General features: G+C 39.7%; 2 protein-coding genes and 1 long non-coding RNA gene across 4 annotated transcripts; 1 reads left to right on the forward strand and 2 right to left on the reverse strand.

Annotated features, from left to right (window-relative positions):
• LOC144516822 (RNA-binding protein 5-like) lies at positions 1-9,803 on the reverse strand. 2 transcript variants are annotated; one of them, XM_078248455.1, is made up of 25 exons: positions 9,673-9,803; positions 8,330-8,383; positions 8,085-8,253; positions 7,833-7,976; positions 7,118-7,187; positions 6,680-6,753; positions 5,532-5,615; positions 5,102-5,162; positions 4,884-4,952; positions 4,628-4,788; positions 4,424-4,521; positions 4,021-4,108; positions 3,195-3,263; positions 3,036-3,108; positions 2,841-2,944; positions 2,586-2,715; positions 2,380-2,471; positions 2,082-2,264; positions 1,850-1,993; positions 1,481-1,555; positions 1,220-1,399; positions 969-1,043; positions 778-878; positions 559-688; positions 1-373 (listed from the first exon to the last, which is right to left on the reverse strand). In XM_078248455.1, the coding sequence occupies exons 2-25, from the start codon at positions 8,344-8,346 to the stop codon at positions 248-250; spliced, it is 2,517 nt and encodes an 838-aa protein (XP_078104581.1). In that variant the 5' UTR covers positions 8,347-8,383; positions 9,673-9,803; the 3' UTR covers positions 1-247. The 2 variants fall into 2 exon arrangements, with proteins under 2 accessions (XP_078104581.1, XP_078104580.1); XM_078248454.1 differs by having other exon boundaries at positions 7,833-7,979.
• Positions 9,804-11,313: 1,510 nt separating this feature from the next.
• On the forward strand, positions 11,314-14,806 carry emc3 (ER membrane protein complex subunit 3). The gene is made up of 9 exons (XM_078248456.1): positions 11,314-11,548; positions 11,950-12,127; positions 12,227-12,284; positions 12,434-12,527; positions 12,883-12,987; positions 13,138-13,219; positions 13,346-13,425; positions 13,829-13,911; positions 13,995-14,806. Exons 1-9 carry the CDS (start codon positions 11,440-11,442, stop codon positions 14,121-14,123), a joined length of 918 nt encoding a protein of 305 aa, XP_078104582.1. The 5' UTR covers positions 11,314-11,439; the 3' UTR covers positions 14,124-14,806.
• Positions 14,807-15,028: 222 nt separating this feature from the next.
• Positions 15,029-17,955, reverse strand: LOC144516824 (uncharacterized). The gene is made up of 9 exons (XR_013501873.1): positions 17,575-17,955; positions 17,092-17,154; positions 16,930-16,962; positions 16,735-16,814; positions 16,575-16,638; positions 16,294-16,490; positions 15,993-16,147; positions 15,806-15,893; positions 15,029-15,689 (listed from the first exon to the last, which is right to left on the reverse strand). It is a non-coding gene; the product is annotated as an uncharacterized LOC144516824 (long non-coding RNA).
• Between the last annotated feature and the right edge of the window lie 869 nt (positions 17,956-18,824).

Raw genomic sequence — 18,824 nt, forward strand, 5'->3', positions numbered from 1 at the left:
CATGGTCCACTTAATTTTATGCACAAATACTATACAATTTACATGTTCATTCAACTGAAAACATATCGCTAGCTATATAAAACAAAGCTACATTTTATATACAAAGAGAAGATAGAAATTCAAGTTTGAGCGAAGGGGAGTGGTGCGGCAGGGAAATCAACCTTTTACAGTAGAATCACTTTTACTTGGCCACAAAATTCATATTTATGATTGTGTATGTATGTATGATTACTTTTCTCTCTCCAGTTCACTCTATCTCACTGAAGCGTGCAAACATGGCCTTACGAACCGCATCCTTGTAGGTGTCAGATGCTGAGAGTTCATATGAGCTTCCTTTAATACCCAAGCCCGTTCCCTTGGTCCTTAATGAAGCCTATGGGGGAAAGGACGGTTATTAGATGAGACAGATTGGACGCAGGCAGTCCTCAGGTAACAGTGCTAATTGCTTTAGGAGTGGAAAAGAACATATTATCATGCATACTCCCATCTGTTAGGAGCTGGTAGGGAGATGAGTGTTATTTTGAAGTAAAATGGTAATAATGTTGTTGGCCTCCTCACCGAGATGGGAGCAGTGATGCCCTGTTGGTGTCGCCCCAGACCTTTGCCTTCCTGCCAGCCCATCGCTTGCAACATTTTGTTCCCGATGTTATCACTTGTAAGGCCATCTTTGGTGGGCTGTTCGTAGTTTCTGTTAGAGGTGAATGACGGGGGACGTTAAAAAAGGAAAATTCGGAAATTTCACAAATGTTTGCAGTGAGATTTAATTCTTATACTTACACTGTTGGGGCTGGCGGTTGATAGAATTTCTTTCTAGGTGCAGGAGGTTCAGGAACGCCATACTTCTCCCTTCGTTCTGCAGCTCTGTCTCTGTATTTCAGCTTTTAAAATGACCATGAAACTTTATTCAAAGTGTCCTCATTGCGACAACAAAAATCACTGATATGGATGTACATTCTTGAGCCAAATACCTCCGTTTCTTTTCTCTCCAGCTCCTCCAGCTCAGCTTCTGTGAGTTTTGATCTTCTTTGAATTTCCAGGTTTTGCTTAAACAATTGAAAGCAACTTGAATTGCTCACATATACATTATATTCAAGACAGTATAAGATCAATAAGTGTCCTTTCCATTTTGCATTGAAGCTTTATAGGTTGAACAGATGGCAGCGCCCAGAATATTCAAAGCTACTTGCAGATTAAACGCCTGCTGTTTTACCATCCTCACCTTGTGAAGGTCTGAGAGCTGCTGGTGACGCAGCAGAGCATCCTTGGTGGGGAACTGCCGTCGACACAGCAGACAAACCCTCCTATTCCAGTCGGTTATTTTTCCCTCCTCATCCGCTGCTCTATCTGAGCCACCCTCCTCTGGGTCACTGTCTCCGTTGTAAGCAGCAACCAGACCACTCTGCAATATGAAAATGCATAAGTGATTTATTTATCATTAATATTGTAGAGTGGGGAAATAAAGGCAAAGGCACAAACAAACCTTAGCTGAAGTCTCCTGCTCTGTGATCTTGAATTGTTCAGTCATTAAAGATGGCATCTCAAAACCTCCTATTTGCTAAAAAAGGAAGCAACAAAATCTCATCAACAAATAACACATGTAAGCTATATTATTACACGATTGTCCACAACACAAAGGACGGTCCCTTACTCTATGTTCGTTATTAATAAATAGCTACTGGTTTGAAGCCATTGGTTAAGTTCTTACTCACACACACAAATTTTAATGAAAATTATGAATTTGAATGACTTCCCAGTTAGCCCTCTCTGTCTATATTAGTACGGTTTCAAGTATGCTATGACACTAATCCAATGCAAAACATACTTAGGCTTAGTAGTGACTGCTAAATACCTTTTTCTCAAAGAGGAAGAAACCTGCGTCGGCAGCTGCAGACTCTCTCCTCTCTTCCTCCTTGGATGGTCCAAGCAAACTGCTCTTAAAACTTTCTTTTTGCTTATTTAAGGATTTCGCCCAACGCTCCATGTCCTTTGCGATCTGCAATTGTATTAACAGCCAGTGTAGATATTTAAATGACAAGATATGAGGCACACAGAAAATAAACGTATTTTATAGTAGCATTTACCTGCTGAGCAGACTTGCTTTTGGGCTTTTCTTTTTTCTCTTTGGGCTCCTCACTGTTTGGGGCTGAGGAGCTGTTCGCTGACACCTGTTGTGTGCTCATGTCTGATTTAGCTGGTGCAGGGATGTACGTCTCCTTCTCACTGTCCCAGAAGAGGTACTGCTGAGTCTCCGAGTTATAGTAGTACTATTCATAGTAAGCGCAAGAAAAACTGTATGAACTGTTTTGGATAAAATGACATACAAATACATAGTGTTTGGCAGTATATTCTGCACATATAGTAAGACCACAGGGAACATACTTGGCTGCTGGGATCATAGTACAGGCCGGTCTGTGGATCATAATAGTAACCTGAAGACTCATCATACTGGTATGTGGAGGTGTGAGGGGCAGCTTCAGATACAAAAAGAGGCAACAAAACATGCTTTACAAATCACATAAAATGAATCTAAGGTCGATCTATTAATTCACGTGCAGAGGAGTCATTGTGTAGCTAACTGATCTCACCTGTTGTGTTAGCAGTTGGGAAAGCACAGACAACAGTTGCAACAGTGGCAGCCGCTGGTGTTAGCAGTGGTGCAGTGCAAACACTAGCAGTCTGTTGTGCTGCATCAACAGCCATCACTAACTTATGTGACTGAGAGTGAGGAGGGGGGAGGGGGGGGGGAAATCATGATCATTTACAGCCACCAAACAACACCAGAGTTATAAATTAGTAGTTGTGTTTGAAGTACATAAATGCCGTGGTAATACACGGTCTACCTGTATGGCAGGATGGCTGATAATAACAGGTTGGTAAACCTGAGTCGTCGGGGATATGACCACACCTGCAGCTGAAGGGATCAACGTCTTTATTCCTGGAGGAGCTAAAAACAGTTGGTAATGATGGATTAGCGACCCCAGCCTTAGTATAAATATCATTCACAATATCTCTGAGTGAATGACACCTCCTATTACCTCCAAGTAATCCATCTCCAACAGCAGGAGCCAATGCTTTAGGCTGTTGCTGCCACACTTGATAACTCTGTCCCTACATCACAGGGAAAAAAATAGTATGTCAATCACTGGGCTTTCTCGTTGTAGTCACTGTCATAATAAGGTAGACTGTGAACTGACCTGTGTTTGCTGTGCATAGCCCTCTGGAAGAGCAATGTAACCAGAGGTGGTACCTGAACCTTGCTGTAACTACAGCAATGTACAGAGATGAGAGCAAAGTCAGTAACAACACACAAGAACCCTAATTAAAACATGCCAAGTTGCATTTGCAACTGAGTCAATATCTTGCAAATAAATGTGTAAAATCAGTTAACCTTTAAAACACATAATATTAAAATGTGCATGACTCCTTGTAATGTCAATGTTTTTAACACCGACGACCAGTCTGAGAACTAACACCCCGCTTTGCAGCTTTTTTGTAGCTTCCTGGTCGTTTCATCTCATTACTTTGATTCACTAGTTCAAAAGGTTTAGGTCCCTCTGATCCCCCCCATATAAAACTGTGGACAGCAGAGAAAACAAACTTCCACAAGCTAATTGTATGCTGGGTTTTTTTTCTCGATCATTATAACAGCAAACATTTTACATTACAGGGAATCATTTGATGTAGCTTAAGTCTCCTTACTTTTAAAGATGGCATCCCTGCAAGGATGTATGAAATAATACACATAACCATCTTCGGTCTTGATAAATCATAATAATAACACAAATATATCTGCATACTCGTGCCAAAACACCACAGTCCTTGGGGGAAAAAAATCACTAAAATGCTCCCCCCCCCCCAGTGGTTCACACATTTGTTTGTACTCATACCACCTTTTAGCAGGTCAGCCCACAAGTGATCTTTGCCTTACTTTAATGTCACACCACTTAGTTCAGGGAATTTTAAGTGCAACAAATTCAAATTACTTAGAAATACGGAACAGCACAAGTAAAACCCTGATACCTGGCTGGATGACCACTGAGCGGCAGCAATGGCTGTGCTGGCAACAGAAAGAGCACTTGCTCTGATCCCATCAGGCTGCGCTGAGTCTCTGGAACGGACACATTTTGCAGCTCAAGCAGAATGAAAATGAGCCCTTAATTTGCTTTAACTATTCTTGCATTTGAATACGGAACCTGCCTGCAGGATTAAATAGGCACCTTTCAGCAAAATATGATTACAAAATGTAAATGTTATAATAAGTGATCACATTTTAATTTAATTTTTAGTGCAAAACAAATGAATAAAAAAACTATACTATGTGAGGATAAAACTGGTGCAGTTCACACAGTGGGGATCCAAAAGAGCTTATATTCTATTAATAGTAAGCTGAATAAAACGGTATGTATGTATGATGATGACTCACTTCCTAGCACTCTTGGCATAATCCACACCAATTGTTTTTCCATCCAGTTTTAGAGGTGGCTGAAGGCTCTGGAGAATGGTGAGCAGCTGAGAAGCCTCCTATACAGCAAGTGAAGATGCAAGATTGTCGCATGTGTGTACACCCCCAGAACAAACATACTGACTTATATATTATGACTACATATTGGCTACAGAAATAACATACCAAGGGAGATGAGAGCTGAACAAAGGCAAAGCCTCTATTCTGTCCTGTTTGCTTGTCTTTGATGAGGCGGATGTTGCCCGCTGACAGGTTGGCATAGGGGGCCAATATGGTCAAAATCCCATCAACAGTTGAAAGAGGGGCAATGTTTCTCAAAATGATTGCTGTAAACAAAAACAAAAAAAGCATTCATGAATAAATGTCGAAAATGTTTACTGAACGAACGTACTATTTGAGTAGGTGGTGAAAAGACACTCACTGTCACCATTGTAATCTCCTGGCTGTTGAGACTCAGCATTTAAACCACTCAGTCCTGGTGACTCCCCATCTGTACTCAGCAATGACAAAGTAGAGTGACACATCGGTTACAATTACTCAGAGCAAGCCACTAAAATAGAACGGGACACAGTGGAAGGTACACACTTACTGAGAAGAACACAAATTATACTTATTGGTTTGTTGGGGGTAACAACTCACCAACTTTGGCTGCTCCACACCTGAAACACTTCAGTCTCTTCCGGAAATTGTACAGACCACACTGTGATAAGACAATGACAATGTTATAGTCTTTTTTTTAAAAAAAAAGGAAAAAAAAAAAAAAAGAGAGAAATATTCTGGGATCACAATGTAGTACCTAACACACACATGCACTTTATACCGACTTATTTACATATTAGTATGTAAACTTGTCGTACTAGCATGACCGTTACAGCCTATGTTCAGTCTATGTGCAACAGACCTCTAGGTGAAACCTATAAAAGCTAGTACATGTGCTGTATATATTAAGGTTCTTTCTTTTCTTCTTTTGACTGAGAAAACTGTGCAAGAATTCCAATGTGCTTGTACTCTGTACTGGTGCAAAAGGCAAATAGTTACTCTAACTATAGTAGTTAGAAATTACACTCACTGCATTGCAAAGCCAGTTTTCAAACTTCTGTCTCCTGTTGCTGTAGTGCACTGCAATGCTTTTCCCCTGGATCACCAACTTATTCTGCAAAGTCAAAAGCAACCAGTTATTTCAAATTCCAAAGAGAAGAGTGGGAGCAGCTGGAACGGGAAGAGTGGCTACACTCTTAGCTGCTTAGGTAGAGTGTCTCAGGTAGTGCAAGAGAACAGAGGTAGAAAGTGAAGTTCAGAGAGAAAGCTGCAGTTCTGTGTACGAGGGAATGAGTTCTCAGAAAAACAAAATTGTTGCGGTGGTTTGGGATCGGAGTGCTGCCAGCTCGTCCTTGTCTCACTCCAGTCTTCGGATTTTAAATGGAGATGAGAAACTATCCAAGTGACTGAGCTGGAGCAGAATGTGCTATGGAACCAATGTATAGTCAGGACTGATCAACTACTCGGATTCTGGAAACAGGAAGTATACTTTCATAAGGAGAGGCAAAAGGCTTATTTAGCTTAAAGGGATTACTTTGCTGATTTTAAACCAGCTCTGTGTCATCTTTGTGTGGGCAGCATGTTTAGCTGAACAGTGTTTGGCTTCCCTCCGTGGCACCAGTGCACGCAGCAGCAGAGCAGTGAAGGTCGGCCGATCCGGTGGATCTCTGCAGAGCTCCACTGCTCTGCGCCACGGAGGGAAGCCAAACATCGTTCATCTAAAACACACTGCCGACATTGCCATGACACAGAGCTGGATTTAAATCAGCAAAATATCTCTTTAAGGTCCTAAACATTTTCTGCATAGCACCTTGGTTAATATTTGAAACAGAACAGACAAGAGATGTCATTGCATTTCCAAAAGCAAAATCATTTATACTGTTATTCAACACTGAACTCACAACCTACAGTAAACTAAGCAGTTGAGAGGCTATTTTGTCTGAAAAAGCTGCTGTAAACTAAATGAATCAGCCAAGTGTGTGATATCAAAGAAAATTACCAGATATCACAGTTTTGTGTGACCAAGGTTAGTATACAGTCCTGCAACTAAATACCAACAGTTTTTAGCTCTGTATGTGTAATATAAATGCAAAACTTTCAATGATCATGGTCATGTATCGGTTAATTGGGGCTCTAATCTCCAAGAATAACTCTAAACTTGGTGATTGTTGAGGCAACCTGATTGGTCTCCATCCATCGGGTAGAATCTTGCAAGTGATAAAACTCCACGAAGGCGAAACCTCGGCTTATACCTAGAGACAGCATTCAAATATAGACGGGATGCGTGTTAGTTAGAATGCTTTGGTGCAACATTCAAACTCACAATGGGCTTGTACAGTCCAATTCAAATCAAAACGGAGGTGGGGAGGGTGCTTACAAGGTCAAGGGGATGGTGGTAGAGTTTGTTTACCATAACATGTAATGTCTGCACAAAAATGGTAGAGGAATAGTAGATACAGTTACCTCCTTACCTGGTGATATTATCAAAACCGATCTATGTGACACAAAGCATCCTCTGACAGTTGTAATGAGGCTTTTTTCAGGGATGGCAATAAAACAGGTAAAGTGGGTTGTAAGACAGAGCTTGGAAGTGAACGTGAGACACTTAACACTCACCTGTCCTTTTCTTCATCAAGCGAATGTCCACAGGCTGGGGGCCCTGCAGCTGCTCGAGCGCTGAGCGGATCTGGAGAATTGAGGAAGAGGTCAGATTCTTTCTCCACCGTTCTGCCTAGCACAACATTTCACAATCAAGTTCTAATAACATACGGCTAACACTTTTTCCGGAATGTATACCATTTCTCAATTTTTGGAAATGGTCAGCTGCCTCTTTCTTCCTAATGTAGTGAGGTCACAAAAAAGCAGCTGACATTGTTTGCACGCCTGTAACAAATTCAACTTCCTCAACAAACCCTCAGAACAACAAATAGCTGTTTGATGGAAGATCAATTGTCATGCCAGCCCACGTGTTTTTATTAATAATAAAAATAAAAAAATGTGGTCAACAAATGAGACGGATCAGTGCAGAAGCTGCATCAGATTTGTACAATTTACACTTATTTCCATTTCAAAAGAATCTCAGGGGTGGCTGATTTCTGCACCCTAACTTTACACCCATTCCAGGTCAGTTTACAAATATGAACTTTGCTCTGAAGGATGACAGCCTGCCTCTCTCTGCCTCTACACTATACCATCACACTCTTCACAAGGGATTCGCTGTTCTGTTTAACCAGAAGGCAGCAGCTCTGCTTATCTCGCTACACTCAGTGTGGCTTTATCTTTAAATCATCATCACACCATCAGTGAGACTCAGTAAAACTTGTGAGCTTACATCATCCTCTGTGACATGAAGAGAGAGACCCCTCAGCATGATAGTCTTGCTTTCCTCCTCCTGCTCCATTTTGAAGTCCTGGTCTGGATAATCCCCATCGTATTCATCATCGGATCGGTCACTATTGCGTCGTTTTCTGCCCCTCTGCTGCAAAATAATGCTGTTATTAAATTTAGAACTAAGATGTTTTGTATTTTTCTGTTACAGGTGTGAAAGTAACATTAGCTCACAAAGGTATTCCTTAATATTCACCTCTGGACTGTCTCGGTCTCTACGCTCCTCAAAGTGCTCTCTGTGTCTATCATCACCCCGTAGTTGATCATAATCCTTCTCAACATCTCTACTCCGTCTTTCATGCCATTCTGGGTCATCTCTCCTCCCGTCCGAACCATATCTTCCACTACGCTCACCCCGACTAAGCCTGAAAAATGAAAATAAATGTCAGTGCGAATAGAATGAATATGTGTCCCTACCATATTGGATTATGTTCATCTTACCTTTTATCTACTCCCATGGTTTAATGTAGAGGAGACCAGTTTGAACAAGGAACTCTGTAGAAAAATCAAAAGATTTTATTAGTAGGGCTGGGCGATATGGAGAAAATCAAATATCATGATATTTTTGACCAAATACCTCGATATCGATACCGCAACGATATTGTAATGTTGACTATTGGTGCTTTCACAAAATATTTACACAATGAGATCTTTGATTAATAATCATCAGTAATGTGGATATAATGACTAAGTGGGTAAAGGCAAATAATAGAACAGTTACAACAGTCTGGTAAGGTTTTTTTGTTGTTTTTTTAAGTTTCTTTTTTGGGCATTTTCAGCCTTTGTTTTGATAGGCTAGCAGAAGACATGAAATGGGAGAGAGAGGGGGGAATGACATGCCGCAAAGAATCACAGGTCGGAGTCGAACCCGGGCCCGCTGCATCGAGGAGTAAACCTCATATATATATATATATATTTGGGCGCTGCTCTACCAACTGAGCTATCCGGGTGACCAACAGTCTGGTAAGTTCAGAAAATGACATAACTTTAATGTAATGCAGCCTTTATAACCAGGAAAAGACAACACTTATGCCATATTACAATATCCCAAATCTAAGACGATATCTAGTCTCGTATCACGATATCGATATAATATCAATATATTGCCCAGCTCAATTTATTAGCCATTAAATCACTATCAAAAATATCTGTCAGCAGGTGTTTAACATCACCCAGGGAAAACCTCACAGATATTGATATTGAATTTGATTTGATAGGGACGATGCAATTTAACATTCCAATTCCAACAGTTCCAATACAAAGCATGAAACTGAGGTGCTGCACGGCGAGTTCAAAGCTATTGCTAATTTTCAACTCTTGTACGTAGTTGGGCTTTTACAAGTACAGTTTAATTAAAATATTCAGCTTTTAAATATCTTACAACCACAGTGCACTACCTTATGATTGGAATTGATCTGATTTGTTTTAACTGTACGTTAAGAACCAAATTTGAAATGAATACTTTGTAATATTAGTTTACTTACAGAAATAAAAAAAATAGGTGCTAAGGGATACCAAAGGCCTGATTTGAAACGATTGACAGAAACAAGCCACACTGTTTCAGAGGTGAACTGTAACTGGTCTACGGATCGTTTAACGCTCAGATCGGACTGCTTTCCAGTGATAACCCTGCTGAAACAAACGGGCCTTCGCTAACACTGCAAGCAGACCGGTTTAGCTAAAAGCGCGATTGACGTTAGCTTTAACTAGCTTCGCGTTGAATAACTTATTTTACGTTAGCCGAAACAACAAATATAAAATTCGTATTATTTCGTGTTACATACCGTTTTATTAACACAGACTGCTGCATGTGATAGTCAGTGATAATAGAATGTTTCTGGGTTTTTCTTGAAGTGTTTCTCTGTTCTTCCTCCCTGTTTTAGGACTGATAGCAAACAGATTCATTGCGCATTACCGCCACCGATTGATCGGGAGGACACAGTGAACAAATAAGCGAATAATAAAGCTCTGTAGTCCTGTGAAATGACTGTAGGTGTCATTTACACTGGGGATGTTGTGGACATATCCCCACCACTTTTTTAAACGGTCGCTTTTGGTCACTTTTAAAATTGCAAATGTGTTGAAAATGTTCGGGAAACTAGAATACGATATGTGGAATAGGCCTATGTTTTGAATGTGCAGACAGTTTTCAACCTGAGCAGAACTCTTGCTGAAACACATCTGAGCTATTAAAGTCCAAGGGTTTATAAACGAATTACTGCATGAGGTAACGTTATCATGCATAAATGTATCATTGATGTGAACAGGCGCATTTAAAGACGTTACTCCAAACAAAAGACACAAAATAGGAGGGAAGAGTAAATCATGCCTGCATGTATTGACTCAGCAGTGATAACATTAAATGAGAAAGATCTACAGGAGTGAACAGAATGCCCGAGAGCCTTATTACGCATTATATTTTTATATTTTGAATTGTCATCTAGGGCTTGAATTTTGTGTTTTTCTATATATAGACTAAATAAAGACATTTCCACTATACATTTTAGCATACAAATTCCCAGAAGGAAAGCAGGAAAGACATTTTCACAGATATAAACATTCCAACTTGATTTCCTGTTGCAGTGTAAATGACATCAACTAACAGGAAGTTAACAAAGGATCAGGCTGTTGCCTAGCAATGGAATTCCATTGAAAAGGACAGTTCATCCCCCTACACAATTTACAATGGTGTTGACCTCAAATTAAATTGTTGAGCAAATAAAGAAACTGATTGAAAATGCTATTCCTTACCGTCTTTTGTTGCCTATAGGTGTAGCCTAACATACAACATGTCACCTAATATTCACTGTGTGCTGTTCAGTGGTGGAAAGTAACTTTAATTCAAGTACTTTAAGTAGACTACTATTTTGAGGTAGGCTACTTGTACTTTAGGCTACTTAATATTTCATTTTCTGCTACACTCAATTCAGAGGGAAATATTGCATTTTTTTTACTCCATTATATTAATTGAATACCTTTAGTATAGTTACTTTGCAGGTTAAGATTAATACAAAATATACCCAACAAATAAATGATGCTGATTATTATAACTTAAGATATTCAGTCACCTTTACCGGCTGCAGCATTAAAATGATGTACAAAATACATCAATAATTATAATCCAACAATATCATAATATGTATGGTTATGATTCTGAAACGTCACCAGGGGGGTTTAGTAGCCTACCAATTAATGAGTAGCCTACTTTTACTTTTGGTAGCCTACTTAATGTATATTTTTTTTATGCCCAATATTTTTTTAGTTTTTGTTTTGAATGCAATAGGTTGTAGCAACATATTTCTGTACTCTCATATTGCAATTTTTAATAACTGACCCTTGTCACTGCCATGGACCCATATGAACTTCCTGAGGCGGACATCTTCCCCCCATCGGCGCGGGGTGGCGCTGCAGTCTCAGTGAGATGCGGGTAAGCTGCAGAAGCAGAAATCTGCTCTCATCCTCCCTGGAGTCAACATCACAGCGCGATGGCCGCGGCAGTGGATGCAAACTCTTAAATATTGTCCGATTTAATAAACTACCTCACATAGCGTATGATTTGGGTCTATCGTAGTTGGAAAAAACAACAAGCAAGTGGTCGCAACTGCGCTAAGACGACTCGCCAGCTCCAGCCAACTGTGACCCGAGGCATCAGGGAAGAAGGTAACGTTAGCCTGGCTAACGTTAACATTAGCGAACCACTAGCGTCAGCTATTTATCGTTAGTGGTTCCATTTATTATTGCTGCTGCTGCCGTTTGTTAAAGAACCGGTCGTCTCTACTCTGTGAAGTAGGGCTTAGGTTGTTAAACATTAGCTCATTAGCTTGATACCTATTATTACGTTATCTTAATGACACTGGCTAGCTAGCTAAATGACTGACAGCTCTTCAATCTGTGGGTTCAAAGCACGGTCGTAGCTTGACACATTTTAGTAATTTAGCAAACAGAATAAAAAGGCATCACATTAGTTAGAACGCCACCTCAATATTTGAGACGAACAAAAGCTATGTTTAAACGTTCCTGCTTTATCTCACGCTTGCCTTGCTGTGTCTTTGGTTGTTCAGTTAAGCTAACGTTACCAGGCTGTATGGCTGAGCCGGAGCTTCTGCTGGACTCCAATATTCGACTTTGGGTGGTGTTACCCATTGTCTTCATCACCTTTCTTGTCGGGGTGATTCGGCATTATGTATCCATTCTTCTTCAAAGTGACAAGAAGTTGACGTTAGAACAGGTTTCTGACAGGTAACGTTACGTAATCTTCAATTGTGAGGGGGATTATATATCCATATTGAAACTCCAAAATTCATGTGAATTAATATGTTGTTCCATATCCAAATCCAGCCAGGTTCTTATTCGGAGCAGAATCCTCAGAGAAAATGGAAAATACATTCCCAAACAGGTAGGGAATTTCATCTTCCATCTTCAACACATGTCCAAGTTATTGTATACGAAATACACACACACAACACAAAAACACTGGTCTTTGCATTTATTTGTCACACAGCAGATACACATACAGTGTTTACTGAAAATCTCTCTTTGTTTCAGTCTTTTTTGATGAGGAAGTTCTACTTCAATAATCAAGAAGATGGATTTTTCAAGAAGACCAAAAGAAAGGTTGTTCCACCCTCTCCAATGACAGGTAATCCTTTATTTACCAATATACAGGTGATGATGATGCAGTGGTCAGTGTTATAATTCACAGTGGCCCTTCATAAAGAAGCCCATTTAAAATTAAAATAAATTGTCATTAAATCAGTTAAGCTCTCTGGCGTTTTGTGCGTTATGTCTGTATTTATCAAAGAATACTGTTAAAGTGACACATTTGCTTTTTTATAGAGAAGCAAAGTCAGTGCACAGTTATCAATTATATATATATATATATATATATATATATATATATATATATATATATATATATATATATATATAAAAAAAGCAGTCCTTTGCAAGACTTTCATTGAGTGCATTTTGTTGCGTACTGTATCTTTTCACAGATCCCAGCATGCTGACAGATATGATGAAAGGAAATGTCACCAATGTGCTTCCCATGATCCTCATTGGAGGCTGGATCAACTGGACCTTTTCAGGATTTGTAACAAGTAATGATCTAGCTCCCTCACAGATCTTGCGGCTTGTGGCGCGGGATGTGTTATGAACAAAACAGAATTTTAATTTGCCGTGTTACCAGATAATATATTGTTTCTGTGGAAAGCATATATTAAGTTCTTTCTGTACTCTATTTCACACAGCTAAGGTTCCCTTCCCTCTTACTCTGCGCTTCAAGCCCATGCTTCAGCAAGGAATAGAGCTGCTCTCACTGGATGCCTCCTGGTAAACTCGATACATAAAACAAAATCTAGAGATGGACTGCATAGTTGTTGCGTATTAAACTCAGAATGCTTAAGTTAGTGTATGACCTTGTCATTTGTTCTGTTTGTGTGTGTGTTTATCATCTAGGGTGAGCTCGGCGTCATGGTATTTCCTGAACGTGTTTGGACTACGAAGCATGTACTCATTAATTCTAGGCCAAGATAATGGTAACTTTAGATCATCTTAAGATCATTTTCAGAGTGTTATGTTATGTCAGATTGTTTGATTATAACATGAAAATGTGTATTCTATTTATGCTGATTCTCAGAAGGTTTAACAGTAATAGCAACCCCTGGCATACTACAAGTAGTTATTTGATTCACGGGAATATGAACATAAGAACAATATTTAATTTCAATACACACAATCTGAGCGTTTTTCATTTTAAGTTTTAGCTACAGATTCATCTTGGTTATTGATATTTACAAATCAATTCAGTCTTATGAGTAAAGCCTGTGACTTTGGCGAATTATGTAATGCCTTATCTATGCTGAAAGAGCGTTGCATTCAGATTATTATTTTTCATTCCCAGATGATGATTGTTTTGGCTATGCGATGCTATCCCCACAGGTGCTGATCAGTCAAGGATCATGCAGGAGCAGATGAGTGGTGCTGCCATGGCCATGCCTGCAGATACAAATAAAGCTTTCAAGGTATATTCTGTAGTTCCAGCATAATATATTAATGGGGTTAGGCTTTACTTGGTTGTTCATTTGATGAGTGTCCTTGATTTCAGGCTGAGTGGGAGGCACTGGAACTGACAGACCATCAGTGGGCGCTGGAGAGCGTAGAGGAGGATCTGATGAGCAGAGAGCTGGACCTCGATGGCATGTTTAGCAAGGAGCTGCCAAGTGGTATCTTCTGATGGCCTGGTCACTTCTACTTTGAGCCTTCAATTTGAATTTTGATCATTGCAGGGATTTGTTTTTGGTTGAAGCAACAGAGATGGGACAAATTCCTTCATGTTATGCAAAGTTTACATTCACTTATTTGTCGTCCTTGTCTTTTTACAGTACGTGTACTGTTACATTTCCTTTCCTGTCCATAGAATATCTGAAATTACTTAAATTACACTGGTTCTGCTGCTGTCTCATGCATATTAGAAAGCCTTACTTTATTTCACTTTTTTGAGAGGAGATGTTTGGGAGAAATGTAGTGGCTTTTAGCTTATTGGAACGCATTAGCTTGTAACTGTATGCCATTAGTTAAAAGAATGTGAACTTATAGTGCTAGTGCTTATTTTTTCTGATGTCATGCACAGCTAGATTAGCTGTCTCAGTTTTATGTGTCATGTTTAAACAATGGGACACTATCATTTTACAGGTCTGAATTATGTTTATTTAATTATACTTTAACACTCTTTAATGACTCTTTTGTTAGATCAAATATAGATCAGCTGTCCTGTCTCAGCTGCCTAAAGTTGATTGATTAGCTGTTGGCAGGAATGTTTGTGTGATTGAAATATTGTGTTTTTGAAATATGTAGACGGTTTATTTTGTAATGTAATTCTTCTGTGTTTTGTACAGCATAAAGCCTGTTTTGACAATACCCGCTTTTCTTTGTTGCAATGCACCCAACACATTTACAGCGCGTTCATGGACATCGGAAAAACGTTTTTCCGAGTGAAAACGTCATCATTCACGTCCCTTCCTGTGGGAATCAGAGGTGGGAAACTCAGGCCAGATTTTGCTAACAGTTTCCCAGTTAGTGACGCGTTGTTGACAACTGACGTTTGATGTAGGCGAATTTGGTTCACTGAACATATTTCAATGACAGTAAACGTATTTATTGTGGACAAATGCCTCTGTTGAGAAACATACACCGACATAACATGTTTCAAATTATTCATAAATAGGCCTATGTATAAAAAAATAAAAAAACACCTTACCCAGGTAACAACTTTTGGGTCCCAGAACGTTCTGGGAATGTTCCCTGAAGGTTAGTTTTTGGTTCCCATGGAAAGTTTTCCTGGCGTTTAGGGAACGTTAGTTTTTGGTTACATCGACCCCCCCTACCGTTGTAACCTTTAGGGAACGTTCCCCTAACGTTTAAATAACTGACTGTGGTACCAATTTTATTATTAGTTTGAACTGTCTGTGCATGAGCAGGAATGAATTATATATTGGCAGGAATGAATGAACAGGCAAACTTGATGGGATTTAAAACTTAATATAAAATTAACAAAATACAAAAAAATAAAGGCCTAAAAAAATAATCAGAAACTATACAAATAAGAAAAGAAAACAATGGAGTGGGATGTAGAGTGCAAATGTGTGCAAAGATGCATATTGGAATGATAATGTAATGAATTATATATTAGCATATTAAATACAATTGCTTTAATAAAAGAATACAAGCTGCAAGATGGATGAAAAAAAGAAAAAAAAGAAATAGAGCTCCATGGTTTGACTTATAGTCCTTCTCAGCTGGCCTAAAAAGAAAAGTTTGATATGTCATACTAAGAATCAACACGTTGACAAAAGCAAGACTAATTGTCTTACTAACAACTCTGTTTTTTCACATCATATAGAAGCATTTTGAATTTACCATCTGTGTGGGGCAAACTTCAGCGCTTGCCCGATCAAGTCCTCCACGTCTGCTGCAGTCAGCGTGGGGAAGTTCTTCTGGGAGGCCGCTAGAGTAGAAGTCAAAATGAAGCAAAGTTACAAGTCAAATTAAAACCTCTTATCAGCCAAGCTAAGCATAATACTGTGAACAATAAAATAACACCTGCCTGTTATAACCCTGCATATAGTAAGGTCCTGGAAGGCCTTCTATGCCTTTCTTCCCCGCAGGCTATACTCTTTCAGCACGTTATTAGTTGCCACTCGCTGTAGCATCGGACTGCAATACCTGTGGTCGGACCTCCAAGCGTTGCAGGAAAAGTTGCTGTAAAACATATAGAAATACAAATTTTACATGTGGAACAAAGTGGAGAGCTTGTACAATCTCATTTTGTAAGAGAAGTCAGTTCTGTTATGATGATATTTGAATTTATGCAATTATATAGCGTTAATCTTAGGGCACTTAATTACCATTTTTATCCTCCTCTCCGGTTGACCGAGACTCCGGTCAAACTCCTCCAGCTCGGTGACTGTCGAGCAGGGCGACACCAACATGTCCTCGCCTGGAGCAGAGGGAGGGGACTGGGAGGTCCTTAACAGCATGAGCAGCTCATCCATCTTCTCCTCAAAATGCATCCATCCGCTGTGTCAGGCGGGCAATGGATGTCCTCATGAAAAAATGAATGGTGTTAGTTTTAGTTGTTATACATTATAAACTTGCATATGTGAACAACTTAAGTGAGTCTTCTTACCTCTCATTTCCGTCTCCATGGCCTCCCTATGTGTGATGACTCACCTCCCTCTGTGTGGTGAGGTCTGTTGTTTACAACAACAAAAAAAGTTATGTTATTCTCAAGTTCCTTGTCATGAAACTGTATTTAATTGGAAATGGAAAATTCAAAGCCACTGAACCTTCAACTGGGTCCCAAGAAGTGGCAGGCCGAGCTTGCATCACAATAGACCCATCCAGCACTGGGCGACCAGCAGGTTTCCTGTACAGTAAAAAAGTAAATATGAATATAGGTCAGTTCATTTATGGTAGGTTTCTTGCACATGCCATTGCAAAAGATGAACCTATGCTGTTACATTAACAAAAAAAACACTCACATGCAGGTGGTGGAGGCAGTAACATCTGCTGACCTGAAAAAGGGCAGGAAGAGACAAACCCATCAGAACAGTCACGTGATATGCACCAGGTTGAATTTCAGTAGTTCCATGGTAGGAAATATGACTCTGGTTTCTTAAATTCATGCATAAATGTTAACTTACGGACAGGGCTTCCAGACACACGCTCCGTCCTGAAATGCTTTCTTGCTTGTGGAATGGATTCATCTGAAATAAAAGACCATACAATTTGTACTGATTGCAAAAATAATATTTGAAGTGTAAATAATAATACATAGTCTGTACTTAAGGTCTTACCATGATTATCTAAATAAACGATGGATGTATTTAGACAACCAAGGAGGTGTAATCATTGTGTCGTGCTAGGTTAGACTGCAGTTTCGTGAATAGAGCTTCTCTTAATACATCCATGGCTTTATCTCTCATCCACGTTACAGGCTTTACAGCATACAGCCCTCGGATGTATCCTTAGATAATACCATGGATGTATTAATAGGACACATGGTGAATTACAGCCTCCAATTTGGACGTGCATTCAGTGAGTCCGACTGAGTTCAGCTCGACTCGCTGTATAATGCTGGCAACCATGTCGGAGCTTTCTTTAAGTTGTTTACCAAAATCTCTCACCTTGTTGTCCAGGTTCCTTATGGTGGTTAAAACATGTCCGAGGGAAGGCTCAGTCTATGTGGCCAACTTTGATGTATCCATGGGGCTAGCAGCGCTCGCAGCATAGCTAGCTGTGGAAAGCTAACTTGTTCCCCGCGTTAACATACGGGCTAGCAGTCTTGAACGGAGAAAAGTCTTTACTGTTGGCCGCCGACAATGTCTTTCTTGGTATCTTCGTCCTACCTTGTGTTATAACACCGTCGGTGAAGTGTAGTTAGCATATGTTTTAGTCAATGGCAGTATTTCAGTTCGAATTTGGGACCAAACGAACGGATCTTTTGTCTGCTCTGTTTGCCAGGTGTGTACACCGATGTTGTATACGGAAGTCAGGACAGGACTTGAATCGGTCACCTGAAAGCAGAGGCACTTCTCTTCCCTACTGGCGTGGGGGTGTAACGGTTGGATTTGTACACTGAACTGAGCCACTTGTTAGAAGTGAAATGTGAAATGAAAGAAGTGATTTTTTTTCTTAGTTGTGAAAATCGTTCTATTGATACATTCTTGCTCTAAGTATTTTCACATAATACAGTTAAAAAAACGAAATCAAGCACAAAAGTACTGTTTTTAACAAAATTGTTATCAGCCTAAAAATAAATATATTCTCTTGCTACTTAGATTTTATAAGAACAATCATTTTTGAGTGAATCTAAATCAAGTGACTGCAAACCTTCTATATGCTACTTCAAAAACATAAATGGAGCTGGTATAAATAAACTAAAATAAACATTTTCAAAACCGCACTCAGAACAACCAAAAACAACCAAATGGGAACGTTGTGTGGAGGTACAGTGCAACCACAGGAGAACGTTTCAGTTGGTTGGTTCCCTTAACGTTTAGGGAACGTTATAACCCTGAGGGAACGTTCCCTAAACGTTAGTTTTTGGTCTGGTTCGAACTAACGTTTAGGGAACAAGAAACTAACGTTCCCTAAACGTTCTGTGTTAGTGGGGTATCCGTGACCTTTCCCGTCCGTTGTCCTCACTCTGACATCTCTCCATTAGTGCATGTAAAATGATCTGAGCATGTGTGTGTGTATTTCAGGCCTGTGTGCAGTGTGTAATAACAACAGAGTGTAAATTGTAATTTCCCCATTGGGGATCAATAAAGAGTATAAATGAAATTAGATAACACAAACACCTGACGATGTGCTGTTTGTATACTCGCATAAGAAAACAGCAGCAAATGATTGTGGCCTCCAGGTTTTCACACAC

The sequence above is a fragment of the Sander vitreus genome, chromosome 4 (assembly GCF_031162955.1).
Source record: "Sander vitreus isolate 19-12246 chromosome 4, sanVit1, whole genome shotgun sequence".
Lineage (NCBI taxonomy): Eukaryota > Metazoa > Chordata > Actinopteri > Perciformes > Percidae > Sander > Sander vitreus.